General features: G+C 31.3%; 2 protein-coding genes across 5 annotated transcripts in view; one reads left to right on the top strand and one right to left on the bottom strand.

Moving 5' to 3' along the window:
- The window catches only part of LOC127733294 (HBS1-like protein), a 39,353-nt gene extending 31,436 nt beyond the window's left edge, over positions 1-7,917 (bottom strand). Inside the window, exons 1-4 of one of the 2 annotated variants that reach the window (XM_052242658.1) lie at positions 7,772-7,917; positions 5,205-5,273; positions 2,335-2,493; positions 566-706 (exon numbers count right to left, since the gene is read on the bottom strand). In XM_052242658.1, coding sequence (XP_052098618.1) covers positions 566-706; positions 2,335-2,493; positions 5,205-5,273; positions 7,772-7,814 — 412 coding nt within the window. In that variant the 5' untranslated portion in view covers positions 7,815-7,917. The remainder of the gene's footprint in view (positions 1-565; positions 707-2,334; positions 2,494-5,204; positions 5,274-7,771) is intronic. The other variant, XM_052242665.1, reaches the window with a different exon arrangement.
- A 156-nt stretch (positions 7,918-8,073) lies between these two features.
- Positions 8,074-22,346, top strand: LOC127733409 (inosine triphosphate pyrophosphatase-like). 3 transcript variants are annotated; one of them, XM_052242791.1, is made up of 4 exons: positions 8,074-8,115; positions 18,296-18,421; positions 19,436-19,628; positions 21,171-22,346. In XM_052242791.1, the coding sequence occupies exons 2-4, from the start codon at positions 18,326-18,328 to the stop codon at positions 21,461-21,463; spliced, it is 582 nt and encodes a 193-aa protein (XP_052098751.1). In that variant the 5' UTR covers positions 8,074-8,115; positions 18,296-18,325; the 3' UTR covers positions 21,464-22,346. The 3 variants fall into 3 exon arrangements, with proteins under 3 accessions (XP_052098751.1, XP_052098737.1, XP_052098743.1); XM_052242777.1 differs by lacking the exon at positions 8,074-8,115 and adding an exon at positions 8,263-8,398; XM_052242783.1 differs by lacking the exon at positions 8,074-8,115 and adding an exon at positions 8,446-8,671.
- The last annotated feature ends 2,578 nt before the right edge of the window (positions 22,347-24,924 follow it).

Below are 24,924 nucleotides of genomic sequence, written 5' to 3'. Positions count from 1 at the left end.
GCACAGATTTTTCAGTGTGGATTGTATGTTGTAGGTATTTCATTGTCCCAGTTAGGTTCTGTAATTCATTCAGTGAAGATTGTATGTTGTAGTAATTTAAGCTTTCCTACTTTATTATTACTGTGTATTAAAATATTGTAGTTAAACTTGGCAATCTTTTATGTGTAGTTTTTAATTGAAGTCAATTCAACTTGCCTGTTTGACTCAGTTATTATCAGTGTAGATTTTATGTTGAAGTTATACCACTTGCATGTTTGATTCAGTAATCAGTGTAGATTTTATGTTGAAGTTATACCACTTGCATGTTTGATTTAGTAATTAGTGTAGATTTTATGTTGACGTTATACCACTTGCATGTTTGATTCAGTAATCAGTGTAGATTTTATGTTGAAGTTATACCACTTGCATGTTTGATTCAGTAATCAGTGTAGATTTTATGTTGAAGTTATACCACTTGCATGTTTGGTTCAGTAATCAGTGTAGATTTTATGTTTTAGTTATCACACTTGACTGTTTAATTCAGTTATTAACAGTGTAGATTTTATGTTGTAATTATTACACTTGCCTGTTCCTGTTTGGTTAAGTAATTCATTCAGCGTAGATTGTATGTTGTAGTTATGTTTGACTATGGTCTGAGCCATGATATATTCAGGACAGGATTCCCCCAAGACATTTCTTACTTCATCCAGGCAAGAGTTTAACTTGGCTGAAAAATAAATAAATGTGACTTAAATAAAAGAACAGAGTTCCAACGTCCCCTGTATGCACATATTTTATCTGTCCAAAATTAATAAATTTTGCTTTTTGTTTTTTAAAACTTTTTTAAATTATCTTAGAGAGTTGAAGACTTGAGACATTTCTGAAATATTTAATATATCTAAGGGGCATAACTCATTTAAAATATTTGATCAGCAATTATTTTCAAAACTGTCCGTGACATTGCTGATATTAACCTTCGATATGAATTTGATAAAAATTGTACACATGAGAGCGCTAACAATGCAATTTTCCATATAATTAGTGTTTCCAAGGGGTATAACTCTTTTAAAAAAAGTTCATCAGCACTGATTTTTGAACTTGTCTGAGACATTGCTGATATACACCTATGATATAAGTTTCAAATAAATCAGGCAAGAATTGTACATGTGAGAGCGCTAACGAAGCAATTTTCCAAATTATTAATGTTTCCAAGGGACATAACTCTTTAAAAATAGTTCATCGGCACTGATTTTCAAACTCCTCCAAAACACTGATGATATAAACCTATGATATAAGTTTTATAAAAATTTGGCAAGAATTGTACATGTGAGAGCGCTAACAAGATCGGATGGACGGACGCACAGACGGACGGATGCCCAGTTTTCTATGACATTGCTGATATTAACCTTCGATATGAATTTGATAAAAATCATGCAAAAATTGTACACATGAGAGCGCTAACAATGCAATTTTTCATATAATGTGTTTCCAAGGGGCATAACTCTTTTTAAAATAGTTCATCGGCACTTATTTTCGATCTCGTGCGAGACATTGATGATATAAACCTATGATATAAGTTTTATAAAAATCTGGCAAGAATTGTACATGTGAGAGCACTAACAAGACGGATGGATGGACGCACAGATGGATGGACGCCTGGTTTTTCTATGTCCCCCACAACGCGTTGCACGGGGGCCAACAAAGATTGCAGAAACTTTGAGCTTATTGACAATTTTGAGTGAAAACTTGACAATGAAATTTTTTAAAATGAATGCATAATAAATAATAATTTTCTAGTTAGTCAAATATTCTTAAAACAAATACATATATTTGGATGTTGGCAGTGACATCATTTTCAAATTTGGTGATGTGTACTCATATAACGTTGCACAATGATATGATATTTATTTTTTTTATGAAAACTTCTTATTTTCCATGTTGATTTTAGCTGTTTTGATGCTCTCAAGTGGAACAGCTGGTATCAATGGAGTTAAAAGTTGAGATTAGTTTCTTCCAACTACAAATCGTTAAAGTTAAGTTTTATTTAGATATATCAATGTCTTACATTATATTACATGTATGTTAAAGATGTCATCATTTCCCGTTCAGTTTTTTGTCATGGTGTCCAACTCAAGAGCAAAAGTGTTCTTCTTAGAACTAAATCAGAATAGTATTTATAATACGCCATTTTATGATCAGTTAAAAGCAATTCCTATGGCAAATAGAACATTCAGTTGAAAATCCTTTAAAATTAAGTATTGTTTACTCCCTTGTGCAAAGCTTTGATTGAGATTTAGCTATACTTTTGATTCAGGGATTACTTTATATAACTTTTTCACACTTTATACACCTTACCTTGGTCTGTTTCATTTAACTGTAACTTAGGCGTTCCTGTAGAATGATTGAGAACAGTGTCCTCATCACTCTCTTCTTCATCCTCTTCAGGAATTCCTTCTTCCACATAAGATGCCAAGTTTACATTTCTTTCTCCTCTATTGAAAGTGAACTGTGCAGCTGTAAATATAACAACATTCTTGTGAATATATAAATGTATACACTAATAGATGTGAAACATTTTTAGGAAAATTCATGGGAAATTCCAAAGACTTTCTATTGATAAACATATATTTAAAAGTAAAAAATATTAAATTTTCTGCTTTTAGTGTGAGTTCCCAATTATCCTTCTCCATTAGGAATGCCTAGAGCAAAAATGTTTGGAATGCCACAGATGTATTAAAACATGGAGAACAAATAATCAAATGTGACCTAAAAGCACTAGTCAAACCTTGCTGTAATACAATGTACAACTTATTCCCATTATAAACATGGTAAGTATAGTAGATATGCATTCAACAGTTGAGGCAAGTATTATTCTAAAAGTAAGTTTACATGTATCTGTTTATTTCTAATGAAGAGATTTATTTTAACAAACAAGTAAGGCTTTTGAAATAGATTTATTTAAGAACCAAATTATGGCCATTTTGAAATTTTATGATAAAGTTGAAATTCAAGGCCATATTTGGCCTAAAGTGAACCTTGTCCTTTATAAGCAATTTATACATGTACAAAGTATTAAAAAAGTATTGTTTTTGGCCACTTATTCCTAATCAATTGAGACCATAACCTCTAAAATCAATAACCATCTTCCTTTTTTGGTATGGAACCTTGTGGTACAATTTCATAGAGATCCATAGACTTATATACACAAGTTATTGTCCGGAAACCAGAAAATCCTTTTTTTTTGGCCCCTAATTCCTAAACGGTTTGAGCAATAACCCCCAAAATCAATCCCAACCTTCTTTTTGCGGTATGGAACCTTGTGGTACAATATTATAGAGATCCATTCACTTATACTCAAGTTACATGTATTGTCTGGAAACCAAATGTCTTTGGACAATGACGACAACATCATCATACCATTATATGGCCGCAAATTTTTTGGGGTCGTATAAAAGTGTTTTATCTACATGTATCACTTATTTTCAATAGAATCAAATAAATGGCTTCACAATACATTTATATATATAGTAATAAATTAGGCTGTTAGTTTTCTCAATTGAATTGTTTCATATTCTTCATGTCGGGGCCTTTTATAGCCGACTATAGGGTATGGGTTTTTCTCATTGTATGGTTGCCTACAATTGCTTACATCCACATTATTTGAACTTTGGTGGATAGTTGTCTCATTGGCAATCATAACTCATCTCCTTATTTTTATATCATAACTCATCTCCTTATTTTTATATCGTAACTCATCTCCTTATTTTTATATCATAACTCATCTCCTTATTTTTATATAAGTATCACAATTACAACTTAACTCATATGAACTTTTACCAGCAGTTCATCTCAGGAGTTTGCAGGAAGAGTTTTAAAAGATTTTCTTCTGGACATATTGTACTGTAAAGCACAGTTTATGAAAATGTATTGAATTTACCATACCTAGATTTTGATGAATAAATTTTACTAACAGAAGTTCCTTCGTAATATACATGTAAGTTCCAAGCGGAAGAAATATTTAGTGATATTATTTCCACTGAAACCAATATTACAGTACTTGTTCCTAACAGAATAAAGGGTATAGAATATTTGTTCCAACTGGAACAAATAATATGGCATTGTTTATAACAAAGGTTCCAGGGTAACTTTTGTTAGGCTGAACAAATATACGTTAAAGTGGCCCCTTTTTCTAGCTATAATTTCAAATTATGATTTATTGACCAATATCACAATAAATCATAGCTAAAACAATGACTAGACAGGAAATATGTCTTTTTGTTGAAAATTTACCTACTTACTTCTATTCATGACATCACAAATACGACACATTTTGATTTTCCATGAAAATTCAATAGAAATGGGTAATTTTTTTTTATATTTTAGACCGGAACCATAGAGAGCATGCATCGGCAAAAAAGATCTTTTAACATAATGTTTGTTACAACATTTTACATATCTGACTTGAATATTTAGTTTGTCAACGCCTGCGCTCTATGTTTCCTTGGCCTAAATTTGGTTAAAATCCGGACGATTTTGCCAAATTTCGCAAACAATCTCTGTTTTTGGCCTATTTGGGATGTAAAAATCAATGCTTTAAAATAAAACTTTGACAAAAATAGTTCTAATAAACTTTCTCACATGTCTTTTCATCAACTTAAAACATTTTCTATCTTGAAACATTGAACTTAATAATCAGGGCCAAATATGGTCCTTACTGAACTTTCCTTTCGGGTGACATCATGTGGTACCACTATATGGATTATATTGTATTATAAACGCAAATTCCATCTTATTTGCAAACAGCAACATGATGTCAGAAAATTCTCACGTCTATTTTAGCTGAAATTTTCGAAACTTACAAGTTCCTGGTGATATTCAAAAATTGTCTTACACCAAAAATTTACCTGTTAAAGGAGATATACATTAATTGTCCTCTACTGAAATTTAATATGTTCAATGAGAAATACAATTTTTGTCCTCTACTGAATTTTAACTGTTCAAGGAGATATAAATTTTTTGTCTTCTACTGAAATCCTATCTGCCCATGGAGATATACAATTATTGTCCTCTACTAAAATTTTACCTGTTCAATGAGATAAGACTATAATTGTCCTCTACTGAAATCTTACCTGTCCCTGGAGATATACAATTATTGTACTCTACTAAAATTTTACCTGTTCAATGAGATAGATGTAGACCATAATTGTCCTCTACTGAAATCTTACCTGTCCCTGGAGATATACAATAATTATCCTCTACTGAATGACCAAGGTAATCATCATCTTCATAAAAATCTGAAAAAAAATAATGTAAATTTTGTTTAAATAATATTAGAAGCTTAACTAATGAACAACCCATACCATTGTACATGTATTTATGACTGGTTTTCTTTCTTTTTTTCTAGATTGAAGTTTGGGGGTAGGAAATCATATTCAGAAATAATTTATAAGTCAATCTGTTTACATAAAAATTATATGCCCTCACAATGTATAGTAAAATTTAAATGACAGAACAAATTTCAAATATTTACAAAACTGTCAGTATATTTTGTATTTAGTCACAAATGTCTGGGAAAGTTAACACTAGTTTATGTATGTTTAGGGGTTCCTTCCTGTAAATTATAGTATTTATAGAGGGATGGTAGTAAGGTTGGATTTTTTTCTTTGTGTCACAATTCAAAAAAATATGGTGTCTTATCTGAATCCGGGTCAATATTATCTCTCTGTATCTACACAATGCATATTGAAAGTCTTAGAAAATTACTCAGAAAAGTTATTTTAAATTACAATAGATGTAGCTTTTATGAATTTTCACATTATTTTACGACCTAGAATTAAAGAGTTTAAAATCTAGTGTTGTATACAGACAAGAGGCTAACCAGAGTCTGTATTCCCCACTTGGTCAAAAAGTGAAAGTCTACATTCAAGGAGCTTTAATTTCACATACTAGTTATCGTTAGTAACATTGAAACATTACACTTTTAACCAACATTTTATGGGCAATAACCCCAAAACAGAATGGAAATTGTTTTTTAGGTTGAATAGATCTTGTCATGCTGATCATTTAATAATTCAACAGAAACATAAGCATCAAGTAAGTCTCTGTAGTTTATGAGATAGTAGCAAAAAACATGTCAGGAGAAATAACTTATAAACAGGTTCAATATACATTATTAAAGTAGCTAGATTTCAATTTTTCAAAATAAAAAAATAAAAACAAAAATTGGTAATTGACAGTTCAGGGGCAACAACCCCAAAAACAGGTTATCTGAATTTTTCAATTTTTTTGGAGGATCTCTAAATAACTAAGTTTTAAATCAATTTACATTTTTTCCTGGGACTAAGCTACTGCTTATGAGACTAACAGAAACATTTAAAATAATTCATTAAAAAAGTCCAAGTTATCTGCATAATTTAATTGATATCAAATTTTAGAACTATAATTTCAGATCACAGGAAACAGCAGTACTTCCAAAGTTATAACTACTAAGTATGGTTTCGACAACATTTTGCTATAAAGCTGCACAAATTTGAAACGAGCTGCGTAACCATTGTTGTATGGAAACATATTTTGACCAATTCAATAATACCAATATTGGATCAAATTACAGCTCACGTCATTGCAGTGCATGTATATAAAGTGCTTTAATGCTTGTGATTTTCATTTTTCATTTTGTTTGACTGCATGATTTGTATAGCCTTTTTGTTCCTATTATCTGCTGCTTAATATTCTAACATGAGCTATGTTTTAAGATATACTTTATTTTGAAAGCATGTTTCCAAGAATATGACTGAAACTTAACTTTTATATGTCACCTATATCATCTTACCATGCCCTGTATGTTTTAAATTGTGCTGTTTTCATTAGTTTGTATGTATGTATATATTTTGTTATTCTGTCAATTTGAAAAGTTCACTAGAGCTAGACTAGTGTTTATGTTGTTTACTGAATATCAACCTAAAATAAAACTTTTGAATTGAATAGAAAATTGGGGTAGCATTATCGTGAAAAAAACTTCAATAACATATCAGAAAACTTCTTTAGTTTTATTTTTTTTTGTAGGTTTTTTCTAAATATCATAATGAAGCAAATACATGTATGTATATGATATATCAAAAGGAGCTTACAATTTCCCACGAATTTGTGTTATATATCTGATAACTAAAAGGTATATTTAAAACAGACATGAACTAAATGAAACCACCTTTAGGATCCAATCATATCATGCATATAGCACCTGTCTCATATTAAACTAAACTTATTTACAAAAAAAGAATGTTTAATAATAACAAGTTGTATGTGTGATATTTTATATGATCATATGTATGATATATATTCCATGGTAATCTTATCCACTTCATGTGAATTTTAATTTTATATCCATTTATATGTTTACGTGAACTTTAATTTTATCTCCATTTATGTTTAGGTGTTATGAATGAGAATTTATTGTGTATTATTGTCATTGTGTCCCTTCGGAAGCCCTTTATTGGGAATAAAGAACTTTGAACTATATGCTAGTTGCTTACATCCATGCATTTATGGTCTAATGGGCAATCATACAACACATCTTATTTTTAAACAGGTCCTTTGAATTAATGCTAAAAGACACGACTAGCATGACAACTGACTGACATTCCACTATAGGAATCCAAGAAAAACCGGTAACTAAATGTTAATGCTTTTTATCTACGCTTTTAAATTATTTCCCACCAAATATAAATTTCTTCTGTTGGAGGGTTTATCTTCAGATTCACAATACATTTGTTAAGTTAGATGAATTTCATTATACCTTCTTCATAGTTCATAGATCTGACATTCCTGTGTCGTGACATTGTGGTCTCTCTTCGTTTATTTGTCTATTTTTCGTGTATCAAACATGTATTCTGACAGAGGCATATTGCCACATAAAGACGAAATGGACGACCTTGACCTAAAAGGCCTAGCTCTACTTGAAACATTATTTTACCTTTTCTGATACAAAAAACACAACACTGAAAATTGAACAGTGATTAATCAAGATTAAGAATATTACAAGTTCTCATAATTCTAACATTTAAAACCCCAAAAATTCGAAAATAAATTTGAGAAAGACTAGATTCATGATGTGTAAATCCGTACTGGACACCTAATTCGGTATTATACAAAGCATTAAAACCATAATTTCAATCATAAGAAACCACAAATCAAAATCTGAATTGATATATTTATTTTAGTATATACACACTAAGACTATATATATTATATGCCAGATACACAACAATGCCCTCACAACCGATAACCAGACGCTCTGTTTTTGATATTGAATATCAATCTTTTTGGTATTTGTATAAATCTGCGAGTGAGAAGATATTGCGGGAAATTTGCAACTAATGCAACCTGGAAATAGATGCAACGTACTCTGTCTACTGGCATAAAGGTTAAAATCATGTATATTTTATTGGCCAACCAAAATTTATAAGTTATTTAACCCTCTTGCTGCCAAAGGGACATTTATGGCTTCTACACACAAATCTTGTTGATTGTGTAGAACGTCAAAGGTCCATGGTAACGTCACAATACTGAGGGGCACTGACAACGTCAAAAGACGGCGCCAAAAGGACGATTTTGGCGGGAATGAAGCAAACTGAATAAAATGCATTATTTGTATACTTAAAACGGATGTCAAAAAATGATACAGGATCATAAGCTTGTTAGTACTATAATGCCAACTTATTTAACGTATTTTCTAATTATCTAGTTCGTCATTTTCATGTAAAATGTTGCGTACTTTCGAAAAATTTGTTAAACGTTTTTTTCATACATCTTTCAATCAGAATATCTCATATAATAATCGCATTCCTAATAAATAATCATAGAAAAGGTAACTGTTATACTTGATTACGCGAAATATTAATATTCACAATACACGCTTTATTTAAGAGAACTGGAAAATTTCTTTAGGGCTCAAATGCCGTGATTGAATTCTCAGTGAAGATTTTTTTTTTGTAAAAGTACACAAATGATACCCGATATACTTGTATTGCCATACGATATTTCAATACATTTTATACCCGTTTCATCATTGAAGCACTAATCTAAAACTATTTATTTTCATTTGAAATGGGGATGTTATATTAGCAGGTGACCCAATGATTTCTTTTCCTATCTTACATATCATCCTTTCCCAGTGGCAACCTCAATTTTAAGCCATTCATCACAAATCTTTTACTTTGTAGGACCCACTGAGCAACATATTTATTCTACATTAAATTTCAGACGTCCTTAATATTGCATGAAATACTTGCCACTGAATGTTGAGAAGATAACAATTTATCAATCAACATATTTTAAAAGATATTTCGTGTATGCCAATTACAGTGTGTACTTCGTCATAGAAAATGAAAATGAATTATTATTGATTCAGGTTCACTTGTAGACAATAGAAATTAATTTTAGAGAATTTCTTCCGTCGCTATTCTGTTTTTTTTTAAATTCGTATTTTCAAACATTTCTCTGAAATTTTGAGCAATAAGTGGTCAACAAAATAATAATAAACATGATTAAAACATAAACAAAATGAATATGGATAATAACGTCTATAAACATTATTTTCTCGCCTACCGAAACAAGGCTTGGAATGAAAATTTTAATCTGACACGTTTGATACTTTACAACAAGAAGTAGTTCATAGAATCGGCTGCTCAGAGTTTTTATTTATTTTTATTTGTACACTCATTGTTTTTATTTTTATTTTTATTTGGGGCCGTTGTTTTGTTTATATAATTATTTGAGAGATTTTTTACGGTATTTATCAATTATAACAAGGTTTGCTAAGCTAATCGGGTAACAAGGATAAATATATCTTAGTATTTTAGAGGTGGTTAAGAATCAGTTATGCATTTCACTTGACAAAAATAAAACAAAAGCGCTTATAAAGCTAGTAGCAATGGGTGACCATGGGTATATTATTTTCATTTTTTTGAAGACAAGAAAGATAAAAAAAACTATATTTCAAGGTTAAAAGTTGTATTGTAAAATAATATTGTATTAAAAACATCGTTTATAACAATCTTATAGCAATAGTTTTCATAAAATTACTTTTACATCGCTTTTCATAATTACGGCTACATTGACGTGGGAAATATTATGGACGGCGAAAAGGGCTGTTCTACAGAGAGGCACAAGTTTTGCAACGTCACAGATATGAAACGTCAAGATGCTTTTGGCGCGACAAAGCAAGAAAAAAACTCGGCAGCAAGAGGGTTAAAGTTAAACGAAATCTGAAAGTGACTAAATGTAACAGTAGTTTGATATATATACAATACGATAAAATACAATACAATCAGAGAATATATACACAGAGATTTGTGTATATATGCCTCTGATACAATACAATATGTGTTTCCATGTGTTTTTCCCTCAGGGGACAATGACAAAGATACAATCATAATTCAGTTATACAAACAATACAGTACAAGAATACAATGTATAATACTGGTGTGGTAATAACAAATACAATATAAGATTATTTTAAATGTTGAGTTCTAACTTCTATGAAATCAGGATGTTTGTGGCAGTGCAATCCAAGGGGAGACAAACATTTTCGTAAATTGATTGCTTATAGCTGGAGGAGACACCAGGGGATGGTGCTTAAGAATCATATGCATACAATATACATTACATTCATGTTTCACGAGAATCCATTAGTTTGATTGGCAAACAACAATCACGCATCATTCTAAAATTAACCTTCATATCAAAATGAAATGTTACATTCGCGATTCCACGCTTCATACAAAATGTGCTTCGGTCAACACTTTTACACCCCAATAAAATTACAAAAAGAAGCATTCATTTCTTATAATTACATTTATATATATATATGTAGAAATCCGGATATGGTGTACAAATTTTTGCACCTCATGTTTGCGGTATACCATCTTTTCCGCAAGTTTATTGTTTTCTGTTTGGTATTAAATTAACAATTAAGATCCATTTTGTTACATCTTGTGATACGTTTATTTGGCAATCGCCATGGCAGTCAGCAGGGTTTAAGAAATCAGTTGTTCGACCTGTTAGTCAAATGCGTTTTTGTTAAAATATACTTTTTTCACTTTTTGGTCTTTTGGAAAATGTTGTTTGTGCTGTTTTTAGACCCCTCTAACAAGAAATTTGTTTTGCATGCACAGACTTGTTTATATATATATAAAAAACAGAATGTTTCACTCATTTTCCCTACCATCACTCATTTTCCTGCCATCACTTATTTCCTGCCATCACTTGTTTCCAGTAACTCCGGCTTCTGTACTAGACTCCTACATTTTTAAGGAATTTTTTAATTATACTAGTTTTAATTATAGGGTTCTACTCATTTGGGATGGATGTAAAAGTACGCAGTCACGTTCAATTATTTTTCTTATCATTATCAAACTGCTATTTATTTGGGGTGTTTAAATACACAGCCTCTGTTTTAATTACTCTACCGTTGTCTAATTTGAAATATTATACAAGCTTAGATCGGTCAGTGCTGCTTATTGGGAATATATTTCCACGCAGTTGTTGTAACATCTTAACTGTCTTCACCTTTTGAATTTTAAAGTTGTGCAAGCTCATATCGCAAATCATTACTATTTTTATTTTAAGTATGTCGTTGCGCCGTGTTTGGAAATTTTAGAATTGTACTAGCGTCTCTATGGTGTTCTGGTAAAACTTTTTTTTTGTATAGAATTCAAGATTGCTATAGTTTTATAATCAGAATAGGTTGATAAGATTCATTTTACATCGTGATCATACTGATGAAGGATATCTGTTATCCGAAATATTTATAGTTACATTTGTTCCTTTGATTGTAATTTATATACGACCGCAAAATTTTGTCGTATATTGGTATGACGTTGGCGTCGTCGTCGTCGTCATCCGAAGACATATTGGTTTTCGCACTCTAACTTTAGTTTAAGTGAATGGATCTCTATGAAATTTTACCATAAGGTTCAATACCACAAAAGGAAGGTTAGGATTGATTTTGGGGGTTATGGTACCAACTGTTAAGGAATTAGGGGCCAAAAAGGGGCCACAAATAAGCATTTTTGTAACTTCCAGACATAACTTGTGTGTTAGTGTTTGGATCTCTCTGACATTGTACCACAAGGTTCCATATCACAAAGGAATGCTGAGATTGATTTTGGGGGTAATTGCCTCAAAATTTTAGGAATTAGGGGCAAAAAAAGGCAAAAAACAAGCATTTTTCTAGTTTCATGACAATAACTTGTGTGTAAGTGTATGGATCTTTCTGAAATTGTACTACAAGGTTCCATATCACAAAGGGAAAGCTGGAATTGAGTTTGGGGGTAATTGCCCAAAACGTTTAGGAAAGAGGGGCCAAAAAGGGGCCTAAAAATAAGCATTTTTTTAGTTTCCAGACAATAACTTGTGTTCAAGTGTATGGATCTCTCTGAAATTGTACTGCAAGGTACCATATCACATAGGGAATGCTGGGATTGATTTTGGGGGTAATTGCCTTAAAATTTTAGGAATAAGGGGCCAAAAAGGGGCAAAAAACATGCATTTTTCTATTTTCATGACAATAACTTGTGTGTAAGTGTATGGATCTCTCTGAAATTGTACTACAAGGTTCCATATCACAAAGGGAAAGCTGGAATTGAGTTTGGGGGTAATTGCCCAAAACGTTTAGGAATAAGGGGCAAAAAAGGGGCCAAAAATAAGCATTTTTCTAGTTTCCAGACAATAACTTGTGTTAAAGTGTATGGATCTCTCTGAAATTGTACTGCAAGGTACCATACCACAAAGGGAATGCTGGGATTGATTTTGGGGGTAATTGCCTCAAAATTTTAGGAATTAGGGGCAAAAAACAAGCATTTTTCTAATTTCATGACAATAACTTGTGTGTAAGTGTATGGATCTTTCTGAAATTGTACTACAAGGTTCCATATCACAAAGGGAAAGCTGGGTTTGAGTTTGGGGGTAATTGCCCTAAACGTTTAGGAATTTGGGGCTAAAAAGAGGCCTAAAAACAAGCATTTTTCTAGTTTCCAGACAATAACTTGTGTTCAAGTGTATGGATCTCTCTGAAATTGTACTGCAATGTACCATACTACAAAGGGAAGGCTGGGATTGAGTTAAGGGTGATGAATCATAAAGGGGTTCAAAAAATTTGGGGGAGGGATATTTTTTTCCTTTTTTTCCTTTTTTTCCTTTTTTTTTTCTTTAAAATTTTTCATTTTAAATTGGTTATTTCTGATTTATATATAAAAGCAAATAATAATGATATGGTTTGAATAGGTAAATTAAAAATGTTTAAGTTCTTAGACCACATTTATTCTGTGTCAGAAACCTATGCTGTGTCAAATATTTAATCACAATCCAAATTCAGAGCTATAATATTTCGTATAACTAATATCCTTCATCAGTAAGATGTCAAATGATTCTCATCTTGACATGTTGTAGTTGAACTGAAATAATAATCTTGAACGTCATACAAATTATCGCGAATCAATATGCTGGTAAATTTTTTCAATATTGATGTTTGGGAGGAGGAATAAATTCCTTAAAACTGTGAGAGTCCTGTACTGAAGCCTGAGTTACAGGAAACAAGTGATGGTAGGGACTCATTTTATATTTTTTTATTAATGCCCTCTGGGGAAACTGTCCTTAACTTTCTTATCCAAAAACTTTCCTGAGCAAGTCTGTCGGCCCTTGACCAACCCTCGTTGTGGTATATGATAATGATGATAAGGTTTTTGAGATCAGCTTGGGCATCATTTTTTTTTAAATATGCAAATATTTTATTTGTGTATATATAAAGTAATTTTCGGTAAGGGAATGACCATTTAACTTCAAGGGGGGGTTATGGTTTTTTCCTAAAAAAATATTCTGATCCCCAATTTGATGAAAAAAAATATTGTGGTCAAGCAGATGACAAAAATATTCTGAATCTAGATTTTCCCCATACATGTACCTTATAGTGATAAATTTTGAAAAAAATAATTTGATTGATAGTGTCGAAAAACTAAAAAAAAATGTTCGTGCGTTGTGTGAAATTTTTTTTCTAACTCAGACAAAAAACCATAACCCCCCTTGAAGTTAAATGGTTGCTCCCTAAAGCTGTCATCTTTCATGATTTCATTACTTCTTCTTCTGTAAAATCAGTCACATCAGTGTCGGACATGATTGTCAATGTAAATGATGTACCAGAAGTTTACTAGAACTACAGAAGAATGACATATTACTCTCCCAATTCACAATTTATCAGATATTGATCAAAGGCAATTGCCATTCAAAGCTAATTAACACCAAGCGTGACATGTATATAATAAGAGAGTGGTAAAATTTCGATAAATAACATCTGCTTTTGATGTGGGTTCAGTTGAATAACAGTTGACTTTAAAAAAATAATGATTGTAACAATAGAATCATTTGATAATGATGGATCATCAATTGTTACTCTGCTTAAATTTATAAATACTCTTTTGTAACAATTGATTACATTGACATTGATTGAACAAAAATTTCAACTCAATCAACTCAATAAAACATTACAAGACATCTATTGTAACGATTGGTATGATTGATCATAATTGATAACCAGTTGTGAACTAAATCAACTCATTTTAAATTGTGAACCTTTGATCATTACGATAGATATGATTGAATACAATTATTTACCACAAAATACAAGAAGAGGCAGTTGAATGAATGGATCAACAAAAAATAATAAAAGATGATTAAGAAAAAAAAAAACAAGAAAGAAAATAAAGTAAAACAAAAAAAGAAAAAAAATTTAGTTTCATGTTTGTTAATCTTTTTATTGCTAATCCATCAAATTATCCTGTAACCCTCCTGGTTAATGTGCCAAGCTTGGTTAAACTTGTCAAAACATTTATTTCTAATTGCTATCTTCTCCAAATAATAATGATGCTTTATTTTTTCAATCACTGCAATGCTGTTAAGCTTAATTCTCCTTTAGAATATCTTGTATTATATATATATATATTGTTTAATCCAGAGAAAAATATTGTTTTGAGGGTCACCGTTTTACATTTGTGATAAATTTCCCCCCCCCCCCCCTGCCCAAAAAAATATTTTGTGTAAACGGTATACTAATACCATTCTGGAGAAACCAGATTTCAGTTTTCTCAATAAATTGTTGTACATAATAACAGTCCCTAAAGTATATGTTCAATTGATTCCAATTCAGTCTCACAAAAAGTACAATATGGGTTTTGAACTAACCTTATTTTGTTTATTATTTGTTGCCAGAATTCTATGATTTATTCTATACTGAAGCCATTGCAGCTTAGTGTTTTTTGTTAACTCATAAACAATTGTAATGATTGAATAGAGTTGATACAATCATGACTCTTGAAATCACATGAGACAGTTGACTTAATTCATCAACTCTTAAACAATCTTAACAATTGAATAAGATCAATACAATTGTGAGTCTTGAACACAAGAAGAGACAGTTGTCAGATTGAATTCATCAACTATTAAATGATTCGGTTGTTACTCCTTGAAAACCACATGAGACAGTTGACTAAATTCATCAACTCTTAAACAATCTTAACAATTTAATAAGATTGATACAATTGTGAGTCTTGAACACAAGAAGAGACAGTTGATTGAATTCATCAACTATTAAACAGTCATTATGATTGAATACGATTGATTCGGTTGTTACTCCTTGAAAACCACATGAGGCAGATTCCATATAAGAAATTGAAATGTCTGTCAAAATGAATAAATAAATAAAAATAATAATTACTGTTATTTTAAAGATAATCTGTGAATGTTTTGAGGAATAATGATGTTAGAAGAAATTATAAAAATAATTTTTGGATATGATTGTTTCCGTTTAAAGTAGAAATGATTAAAACAAGTTGAAAAAATGCAAAAATTTTGACAGAATTAACTCCCATTTTTTTACACAATGTTTATGTATTGCAATGCTTTATGTTGACACTTGTATACTGGTATTTACTAGTGTAGTCTGGTTATTCAAACATCCCTGTTCCCAAATTTGTTACTTTTTTTAGTCAAAAACATCTGTGATATATATTTTTTTTCACTTTCAAATATCTTGCTTTATAGCTCAGTGTCTGTCAATAAATCTTATGTCAGGAACATCGCTGTAAAAACTTTCAAAATCATTGTAGGTTCCAATATATGCCAGTTAAAACTGTAAGTCATGCTGTGCATAAGAAAAAACACATGTTGATTCTTTCATTTAACTTTATTCAAGCAATAGTTTTAACTAATATGTTTCCTACATAAGATCTGTCAAACTTGTTTTCTTATGTCTGAAACATTTGAATGTGCTAACAGTTAAAGTTCTTTGACCTGTAGTGAAATCTTGTTAGATGTTAGGCTGCAGTATTTTCCAGGAGTTTTAAAAATGACTTTCAACTAGGATTTGATTTCCAATGTCAGTCAAAAAAAACAAATATATATTGTCTGTCAAAATATCTTATGTATGAAAAATCTTATGTCAGAATCAAGTCTGTCAAAATCTTATGTCAGAAACTCAATTTGTCTGTCAAATCTTATGTCAGAAATAATAAAATCTGTCAAATCTTATGTCAGAAAAAATAAAGTCTGTCAAATCTTATGTCAGAAATAATAAAGTCTGTCAAATCTTATGTCAGAAAAAATAAAGTCTGTCAAATCTTATGTCAGAAACAATAAAGTCTGTCAAATCTTATGTCAGAAACAATAAAGTCTGTCAAATCTTATGTCAGAAACATAATATTTAAGGCTTCGTTTATTTAAAAAGGATGATGCTCATAATTTTTTTTTTCGTCAAATTGTCTTTATCTTTATTAGTAAAGCATGTATTCAAAAACAGAATTTCATTGCTTATCATTTTTGCCTAACGTGCTTATGGGAGTTGTTTCACTTTCTTATATGGAATCTGCCATGAGCCAGTTGATTTAATTCATCAACACTTAAACTATCTGGAGTCATGAAAAAGAGAAGAGACATTTGATTGAATTGATCAACTCTTAAATGATTGTATTGATTGAATACAATTGATACGATGGTGACCTGATTAAACCAGATGAGACAGTTGATTGAATTGATCAACTCTTGCATGATCGAAACCAATATGGTCATGAGTCGAAGAAAAACATAGACCACTGATTGAATTGATCAACTCTTAAACGATAGCAAATTGATCAACTCTTAAAACGATAGCAATTTAATCAACACTAAGAATAAAGGGTTAATTGAATAGATTAAGTAAATTGACAACAATTGATTGATGCTACAATTGTATTTAATTGAATTGGATTGAATATCTGTAAACAATAGATAGTAATGTCTGTAAAAAATCTGTTCAATAGATTGTCTAATATATTACCTGTGTCAATAGATGGATGGATGGCTGTTTAACATCCAGTGGCAAATGGAGAACATGTTCGTGTGAAATGAATATGAACCCTGTACTTAACCGACATCCTTAGCCGTGCCTTGTGGAGAAGTAGCAAATACCAATTTTATTTTTTTGGTTTGAAAAGGTCAGGGTTCAAACCCACAACCTCATACACTCAAGGCAAACACAAGACCACCAAGGCAGTAAGAAGAATGAAAAAGCATAAAGCTTTGGTTGTTTAGAAAGAAATATACACATCATACATGGATTTTATGTATTTTGTCTCTGTTCCAAGATGTATCACTGTCAAGTCAACATCCATTATAAGAAAAACATGTGCCCGTAAACTTTCTCATCAGAATGTCATTGCATTATTAAAAAGTATAGCACACACTTAAGAGGCTTGTAATGGGGGTACCTTCATGACAAATAACATCAAAAAATCTTGCCAAATGACGTTAACGGTAATTTTTGGTGCATAACGATAAAATGTATATTTTCTTTATGACGAAAAAAAATCGACAGATTTTGTCGAATCACCTTAAATTCTTTCCAAAAATAACAGTTAAGGAGAATTATTTGTACATGGTGTCTACTGATGCTAGAAACAATATGCTTCTCATCGGAAATAAGTTCTTCAAATTATCAACTTACACATCTTGTTTTGATCCCAAATGATCCAATTTTGCAGAGAAAAACTAGCCTTGAATTGACGTTAGCAGAATTCTAGAAATCTTTTTTTTCCCTTGTGGTCCGCGAAGAAAGTCTATTGGTCCTCACTATTATTTCTATTGCAAAATACCAAAATTGTGTCAGTTCCTTTGCAAAATGTTGGTGGTCGAAACCTTTAGACCACCACTTTTCGACAACTCTGCCTAAGTTCAAGTAAATATAGAATATACCAGTCAATCAAACTATAAAGCAAGGCATGATTATATGTTTTAGGTTTACTCAAGACTATATAAGAGATATATAATGGCTAGCACCAAACAACCTATTACTCTTGTCACTGGAAATAAGAAAAAGCTTGAAGAATTTGTTGCTATCTTAGGAAAAGATTTTCCTTACGAGGTATGTATTGAATGTTATATATTTCATGATAAAGATTTATTCAAGGTATTTAATTATCTGCTAAGAAAATGATGAATAATGGATGTTATGAGTTTTATACAAATAAGACTGGTTTCCTAACTTTTTCTACAGATTTTTGTTAATCCTGGAAGTACCTGGTAGTTATTTGAGAAACTTTGTTATTCAAACACACATTTACTAACTTATAATACAAACTATTTCAACAATGTTTTTATTCATTATTAAGAGAGTCTTTCAGACCTTATAGTTTGACATATACTATAAAATAAGGAGATGTGGTATGATTGCCAATGAGACAACTATCCCTATAGGTCACCTTACAGCTTTCTGCAATGAGAAAAAAACCTTACCACATATAGCAAGCTATAAAAGACCCCGACAAAACAAAAAGTTTAAACAAATCAAACGAGAAAACCAATGATCTGATTTATCATGTTTATGTACAAAACCAATATGATATACAGCAGCAAACTTGTAGACATTATCTGTTTATGATTTATATACTGGTAGAGAAAAAGAATAGAGGTAGGTTAATTTTTAGTGAACTTTTTCAGTGCATAATATTTGACAATATTGGTTTTTTTTAAATGTACCAGAATCAACAAACATTTTTGTAATGATAATAATCACATGTGGACAAAAATTTAGTGTTTTAATAGCAAAAAATAATTTAAGAGTTCCTTGGAAATATTAATTATATGGAAAATTGCATGGTAAGCTCTCTCACATGTACAATTTTTGCCACAATTTTATCAAATTTATATCAAAGGTTTATGCAATGTATAAAACTCATTTTTTGTTGAAATTTGAATATACTTCATATAAAAAAATTGTCATGTTTTATTTTGATTAATATTCAAATCTTTAGATATTCCCCATGTACCTTTTATTTCAAATGACCAATAATTGATACTTATTGTCAGATAGACATATATTGAAGTGTAACAGTGTGTTCAGATTCTTATTTAATTAATTAACTGTTATTATTATCAGGTGATTAGTAATGATGTAGATCTACCAGAATACCAGGGAGAGCCTGATGAGGTAGCCAGATCTAAGTGTGAATTGGCAAGATCACAAATCAAAGGTCCAGTGATTATTGAAGATACTTGTTTATGTTTCAATGCTCTAGGTGGAATGCCAGGTCCCTATATAAAATGGTTTTTAGCAAAGATAGGTCCAGAAGGTAAGAAACAGCATTAATTATTCTACGAGGGTCTAGGCTGTCGTACAAGACTGAAAAATTGATAGTACATATATTTTTTTAAATGAATAAAACAATAATCTACAACTTATATTTGAATAATGGATTAATTTTTGTCAAGCTTGTGAAATTTATTTCGAGAAAGCGAGACATAGCAATCCTAGATTCCATCCGCAGCGTCAACATTTAGGTTCAGTCTGTGGTTAAAGTTTTTTTGGACATCAATAAGTCAAACATACATGGAATATTATGAAATTGGGACAGAAGCTTGTTTATGACCAAAATACAGTATCCAGGGCAAAATTTTGAAAATATTTATTTTCATTTTTCCATATTTTACTATTAAATGGACTTAGATTTTTTTACAGTTAACTTCAGATTTTGTCTGAGGTTAAAGTTTTTCAGTTATCAACAACTTTGTCAAAGCTTCATGGAAATTTATGAAATTTGGACAGAAGCTTGTTTATGACCAAAATATAGTATCCAAAGCAAAATTTTGAAAATATTTATTTTCATTTTTCCGTATTTTACTGATAAATGGACTTAGTATTTTTACAGTTAACAAGTAGATACAGTCTGGGACTCTGGATATAAATTTTGTTACACATCAATTACTTTGTCAAACCTTCATAGAGTTTTATGAAACTTTGGCAGTAGCTTTTTAATGATTAAGAGATAATGTCTAAAGCAAACCTTTGAAAATAATTTTTTTCATTTTTAGTATTTTTCTGATAGATGGACTTCATTTTTTACAGTTAACATTTAAAGACAGTCTGGGATAATGATAAATTTGTAAACCTTAATGGATTGTTATGAAACTTGTACAGAAGCTCATCTTCAAGACCAAAAAAGAGCATCTAAAGAAAAAGTTTGAATTTTTTTTTAAATTCTGTATTTTACTGATAAATGGACTCACTTTTTATAAGTCAACATTACACTTTTACACTGACAGCAGCAATCGCAAGCAAGACACAGGGTTCCGCAGAACCCCTTATGAATTTTTTTTCTAAGAAGCAGTTCAAATCAATGGCTACATTTTAGTGAGTACATGCATTAGGTTAATTGATTTTTTACGACTTTAAATCAACCCTTTATGTTTTGTAATTTTTCTAACTGTATCTACAAGTGGTGCTGTCCAACAGATCTGTAAGTGTTTATGCACATGGACTGCATGCACATTGAATCTGAATGGGACTTAAATTTGTAAGAGCTGCGCCTAATATATTACAGGGAAGTCACACTAGATGCCTCTGTTATGGATAATTTACTGCAGTAATGTACCATTTGTACATCTGATTAGTTCAAACAGACAGAAAGAGTCAAATTAAAGTTGAAAGTATGATGAAGGGCTATTTTCATGTTTCCATTTGTACATCTGATCAGTTCAAACAGACTGAAAGGGTCAAATTTAAAGTATGATAACCATCTGTAAAGTTTTTGATTATTATGGGCACATCTAATAAAAATATGATGAATATGACCACATATTTAGAATTAATTAACATATACATTTTGTAATTTCAGGTTTACATAAGATGTTATATGGATTTGAAGATAAAACAGCATATGCCTTATGTACATTAGCTTATCATCCTGGGGTTGAAGGATCAGAGGTTATCTTATTTAGAGGTCAGACAGATGGTCAAATTGTATCACCTGAGGGACCAAGAGACTTTGGCTGGGATCCATGTTTCCAACCCGATAAGTTTACACAGACCTATGCAGAAATGCCAAAGGATGTAAAAAATACAATATCTCATAGATTCAAAGCAGTGACAGCTTTGAGAGAACATTTTATAAAGCTGGCAAAGTCATAATAATAATCTTTTATATGATTTGTCTTCATTTTTATAGAATTATGAATCCGATTATTATTTTTTACTCATTTATTAATGGGAGATGCATATAATTTAAACTTTTGTGGCTCACCTTGTTGAAAACTAGAGTGAGCTATTACCATCTATCCTGGTCATCCTTGTCATTGTCCATCATAAAAGCTTTTTTTTAAATCCTACTCTGAAAACTCAATGCCATTGAAACCTATCTTGACCCTCATCCATTTGGAGGCTAGTTTCAAAAGGATGTGTGATGTTCCTATCATTCAACCAATATAGCTGCTTACAGAAGGTAGAGTATAGGGGTAAATTATGCAAAATTTTACATTTCAACACTAACATATTAAGCTTTAAAAAGGAGAGGGTTTAGATCTTTAAAAAAAATAGTCTAAAAACCTGACCAAATGGCCTTTGTCAGGAATCTTGTTAGTAGTTGTCTCTTGTAATATCTAAATGATTTTTAGGCTTTTGGGAAATTTGATGATGTTTGCAGATCTTTGATAGGCTCTGTTAAATTTATACACAAGATTTTTCAGACTCTTGGGAATTTTATGAAACTCATACACAATGCTAAGAACCACAACACGCAGACAGAGTTCCAATTTGGGCAGTGAGTCATTTACCGTTCTAGAGTTATGCCCCTTTTAAACTTGGAAAATTGCAAAGCTTAAGCAGGGGCATTCTTGTCCTCAGACACATTCTTCTTTTATTTTATTTATGATTTGGAAACAGTAGGCAACACATGTCTTACTTGGTAGACTCACACAAAGTTTAATAAGAAGTTATAAATAACAGGTGAATTCTTACTACTTATTCCAGCTATTGCCCAAAAAAGCATCTTAATAAAGAGGTAATGTTAATGAGAGTATTTGTTTGTTCTTTTATTTTAATTGATTGTATTCTTAAATTCAAATAGTAATAAATATAAGGTCAAAGTTAAAGTTTGAAAAAAATACAATACCTTGTTTGTATCGGAAGTATCTATTTGAGGGGTCCAACAATTCTCTTTTAAGTAGAGAAAGACTTATGTTTATTTTGTCAAAACTAAATGAAAGATCTACAGCAGCTATGAAAAAGATGAAATTCTGGGAATATATGATTCAAGAACCTTCTTTTGTATTGTACATTTAATTTCACCAAACTTTTTTGATATCTGAAATCAGACATGATACAAGTCCAAGAGCACTGTATTTATATAAGCCAAGTTGAGAATGATGGTTTTGCATTGTAAAAGAGGTATAATGCATAGTCCCGTTATATAACATACATTTAGAGATAATCATATAGCAGAGCATTCGAATGTAGACCCAGATTTTATGAAGAAAAACATGTTCAGAACTTCAGATATTGTAATGCTTGCTTGGACCAAACCAATAGTTAACACACATTGTTGCCTAAGATGCATAAATGTATAATGGATGGTCTTGGTCAAAGATCATAGCTAGTTGATAGTTATTTTTGCTGGCCTGGCAGCATCCAGCTGTAGGGACACAGGCATCATTTCAAATGTTTTGTGTTGTTGTTGTCCATGCTCCTTAAAAACAGCATTGCAAAAAAGTAGGGCAGATTGAATTCTTCAACAGGATTTAGCTGTTTAATTTTTATACGACCGCAAACAAATTTTGCAGTAGTATATTGGTATGACGTTGGCGTCGTCGTCGTCCAAAGACACATTGGTTTTCGCACAATAACTTTAGTTTAAGTGAATGGATCTCTATGAAATTTTACCATAAGGTTCAATACCACAAAAGGAAGGTTGGGATTGATTTTGGGGGTTATAGTACCAACAGTTAAGGACTGAGGGGCCAAAAAGGGGACAAAATTAAGCATTTTTCTAGTTTCCAGACAATTACTTGTGGAACAGTGTATGGATCTCTTTGAAATTATACCACAAGGTTCCATACCACAAAGGGATGGTTAGGATTTGCTTTGGGGGGTTATGGCTCAAACCGTTTGGGAATTAGGGGCATAAAAGGGGGAAAAACAAGGGTGTCCTGGTTAATGGACAAATACTATAGTACAAAACATAATTTAAAGCAGTGTAAAGGAGGTAAATCAAATACATCATTTGAATTACCTCCCTTACACTGCTTTTAAATTATGTATAAAGTAATGGTTAATGAACAATTAAGACAATTTAAAAGCAGTGTAAGGGAGGTAATCCAAATACAACATTTTGATTACCTCCCTTACACTGCTTTTAAATTATGTTTAAAGAAATGCATATTTATAAAGGAAGACCAGTAAAAATATCTGCAAATGTTGCATCTTTTTTTTTTACAAAAAAATCCATATGAAAGATTTGACACCATATTTTAGATTCTTTTATAAAATAGATTAAGTTAGCACTATGGTAAATTTAAATGGGTAAATATGGTTGCAAACTCCATTGGAAATTTGAATTGAGATTATGACCATATCTTGAGGGAAAGAATTTTTTTTGGGGAAAAAGGGGGTGGTCAATTTTTTCTCATTTCAGATTTCAGAAATTAAAAAAGAAAAATTCTTCAAATATTATTTTTTTTGCAAAAAAAAAGGGGGGTAAATTTTTTATTTTTTTTTGTGAGGGGAGGGGGGTCAATTCGCAACAGCAAAGTGTATTGCACAAAAGCAAAAAATTGAATATGAATTCAAATCATGTAACCAATTCTAAGTTCTTTGAATACAGTTATTCTGTGTCAGAAACCTTTTATGTGTCAAATATTTAATTACAATCCAAATTCAGACCTGTATCAAGCCCAAATATTGCGTCCATTTTTGCCCCAACTGTTCAGAGTTGGACCTCTGCGGCCGTATCCAGCTGCGCTCGGCGAAGCAATTTATTTATCTGAGTGGGGTTTTTTGGTTGTGTTTTTTGTTTGTTTGGTTTATTTTTGCATTTGGGGGATTACCATACCAAAAATATGGACAGCCATTTCTGCTCTGCTTATATAATGCCCCACCTAGGGGCATTATGTTTTTCGGTCTGTGCATCCGTTGTCCATTCGTCCGTCTGTCCCGCTTCAGGTTAAAGTTTTTGGTCAAGGTAGTTTTTGATGAAGCTGAGGTCCAATCAACTTGAAACTTAGTACACATGTTCCCTATGATATGATCTTTCAAATTTCATGCCAAATTAGAGTTTTGACCCCAATTTCACGGTCCACTGAACATAAAAAATGATAGTGCAAGTGGGGTGTCCCGCTTCAGGTTAAAGTTTTTGGTCAAGGTAGTTTTTGATGAAGCTGAGGTCCAATCAACTTGAAACTTAGTACACATGTTCCCCATGATATGATCTTTCTAATTTAAAAGCCAAATTAGAGTTTTGACCCCAATTTCACGGTCCACTGAACATAGAAAATGATAGTGGGAGTGGGGCAACCACGTACTATGGACACATTCTTGTTTTATACTATTTGGAGACTAGTCAACAAAGAGATCCCTTGGAAGCTGTGTGTGTAAGGAGG

This window comes from Mytilus californianus, unplaced genomic scaffold (genome assembly GCF_021869535.1).
Source record: "Mytilus californianus isolate M0D057914Y unplaced genomic scaffold, xbMytCali1.0.p SCAF_1, whole genome shotgun sequence".
NCBI lineage: Eukaryota > Metazoa > Mollusca > Bivalvia > Mytilida > Mytilidae > Mytilus > Mytilus californianus.
The sequence above is the reverse complement of the archived record's forward strand: the minus strand, read 5'-3'. Positions and strand labels throughout refer to the sequence as shown.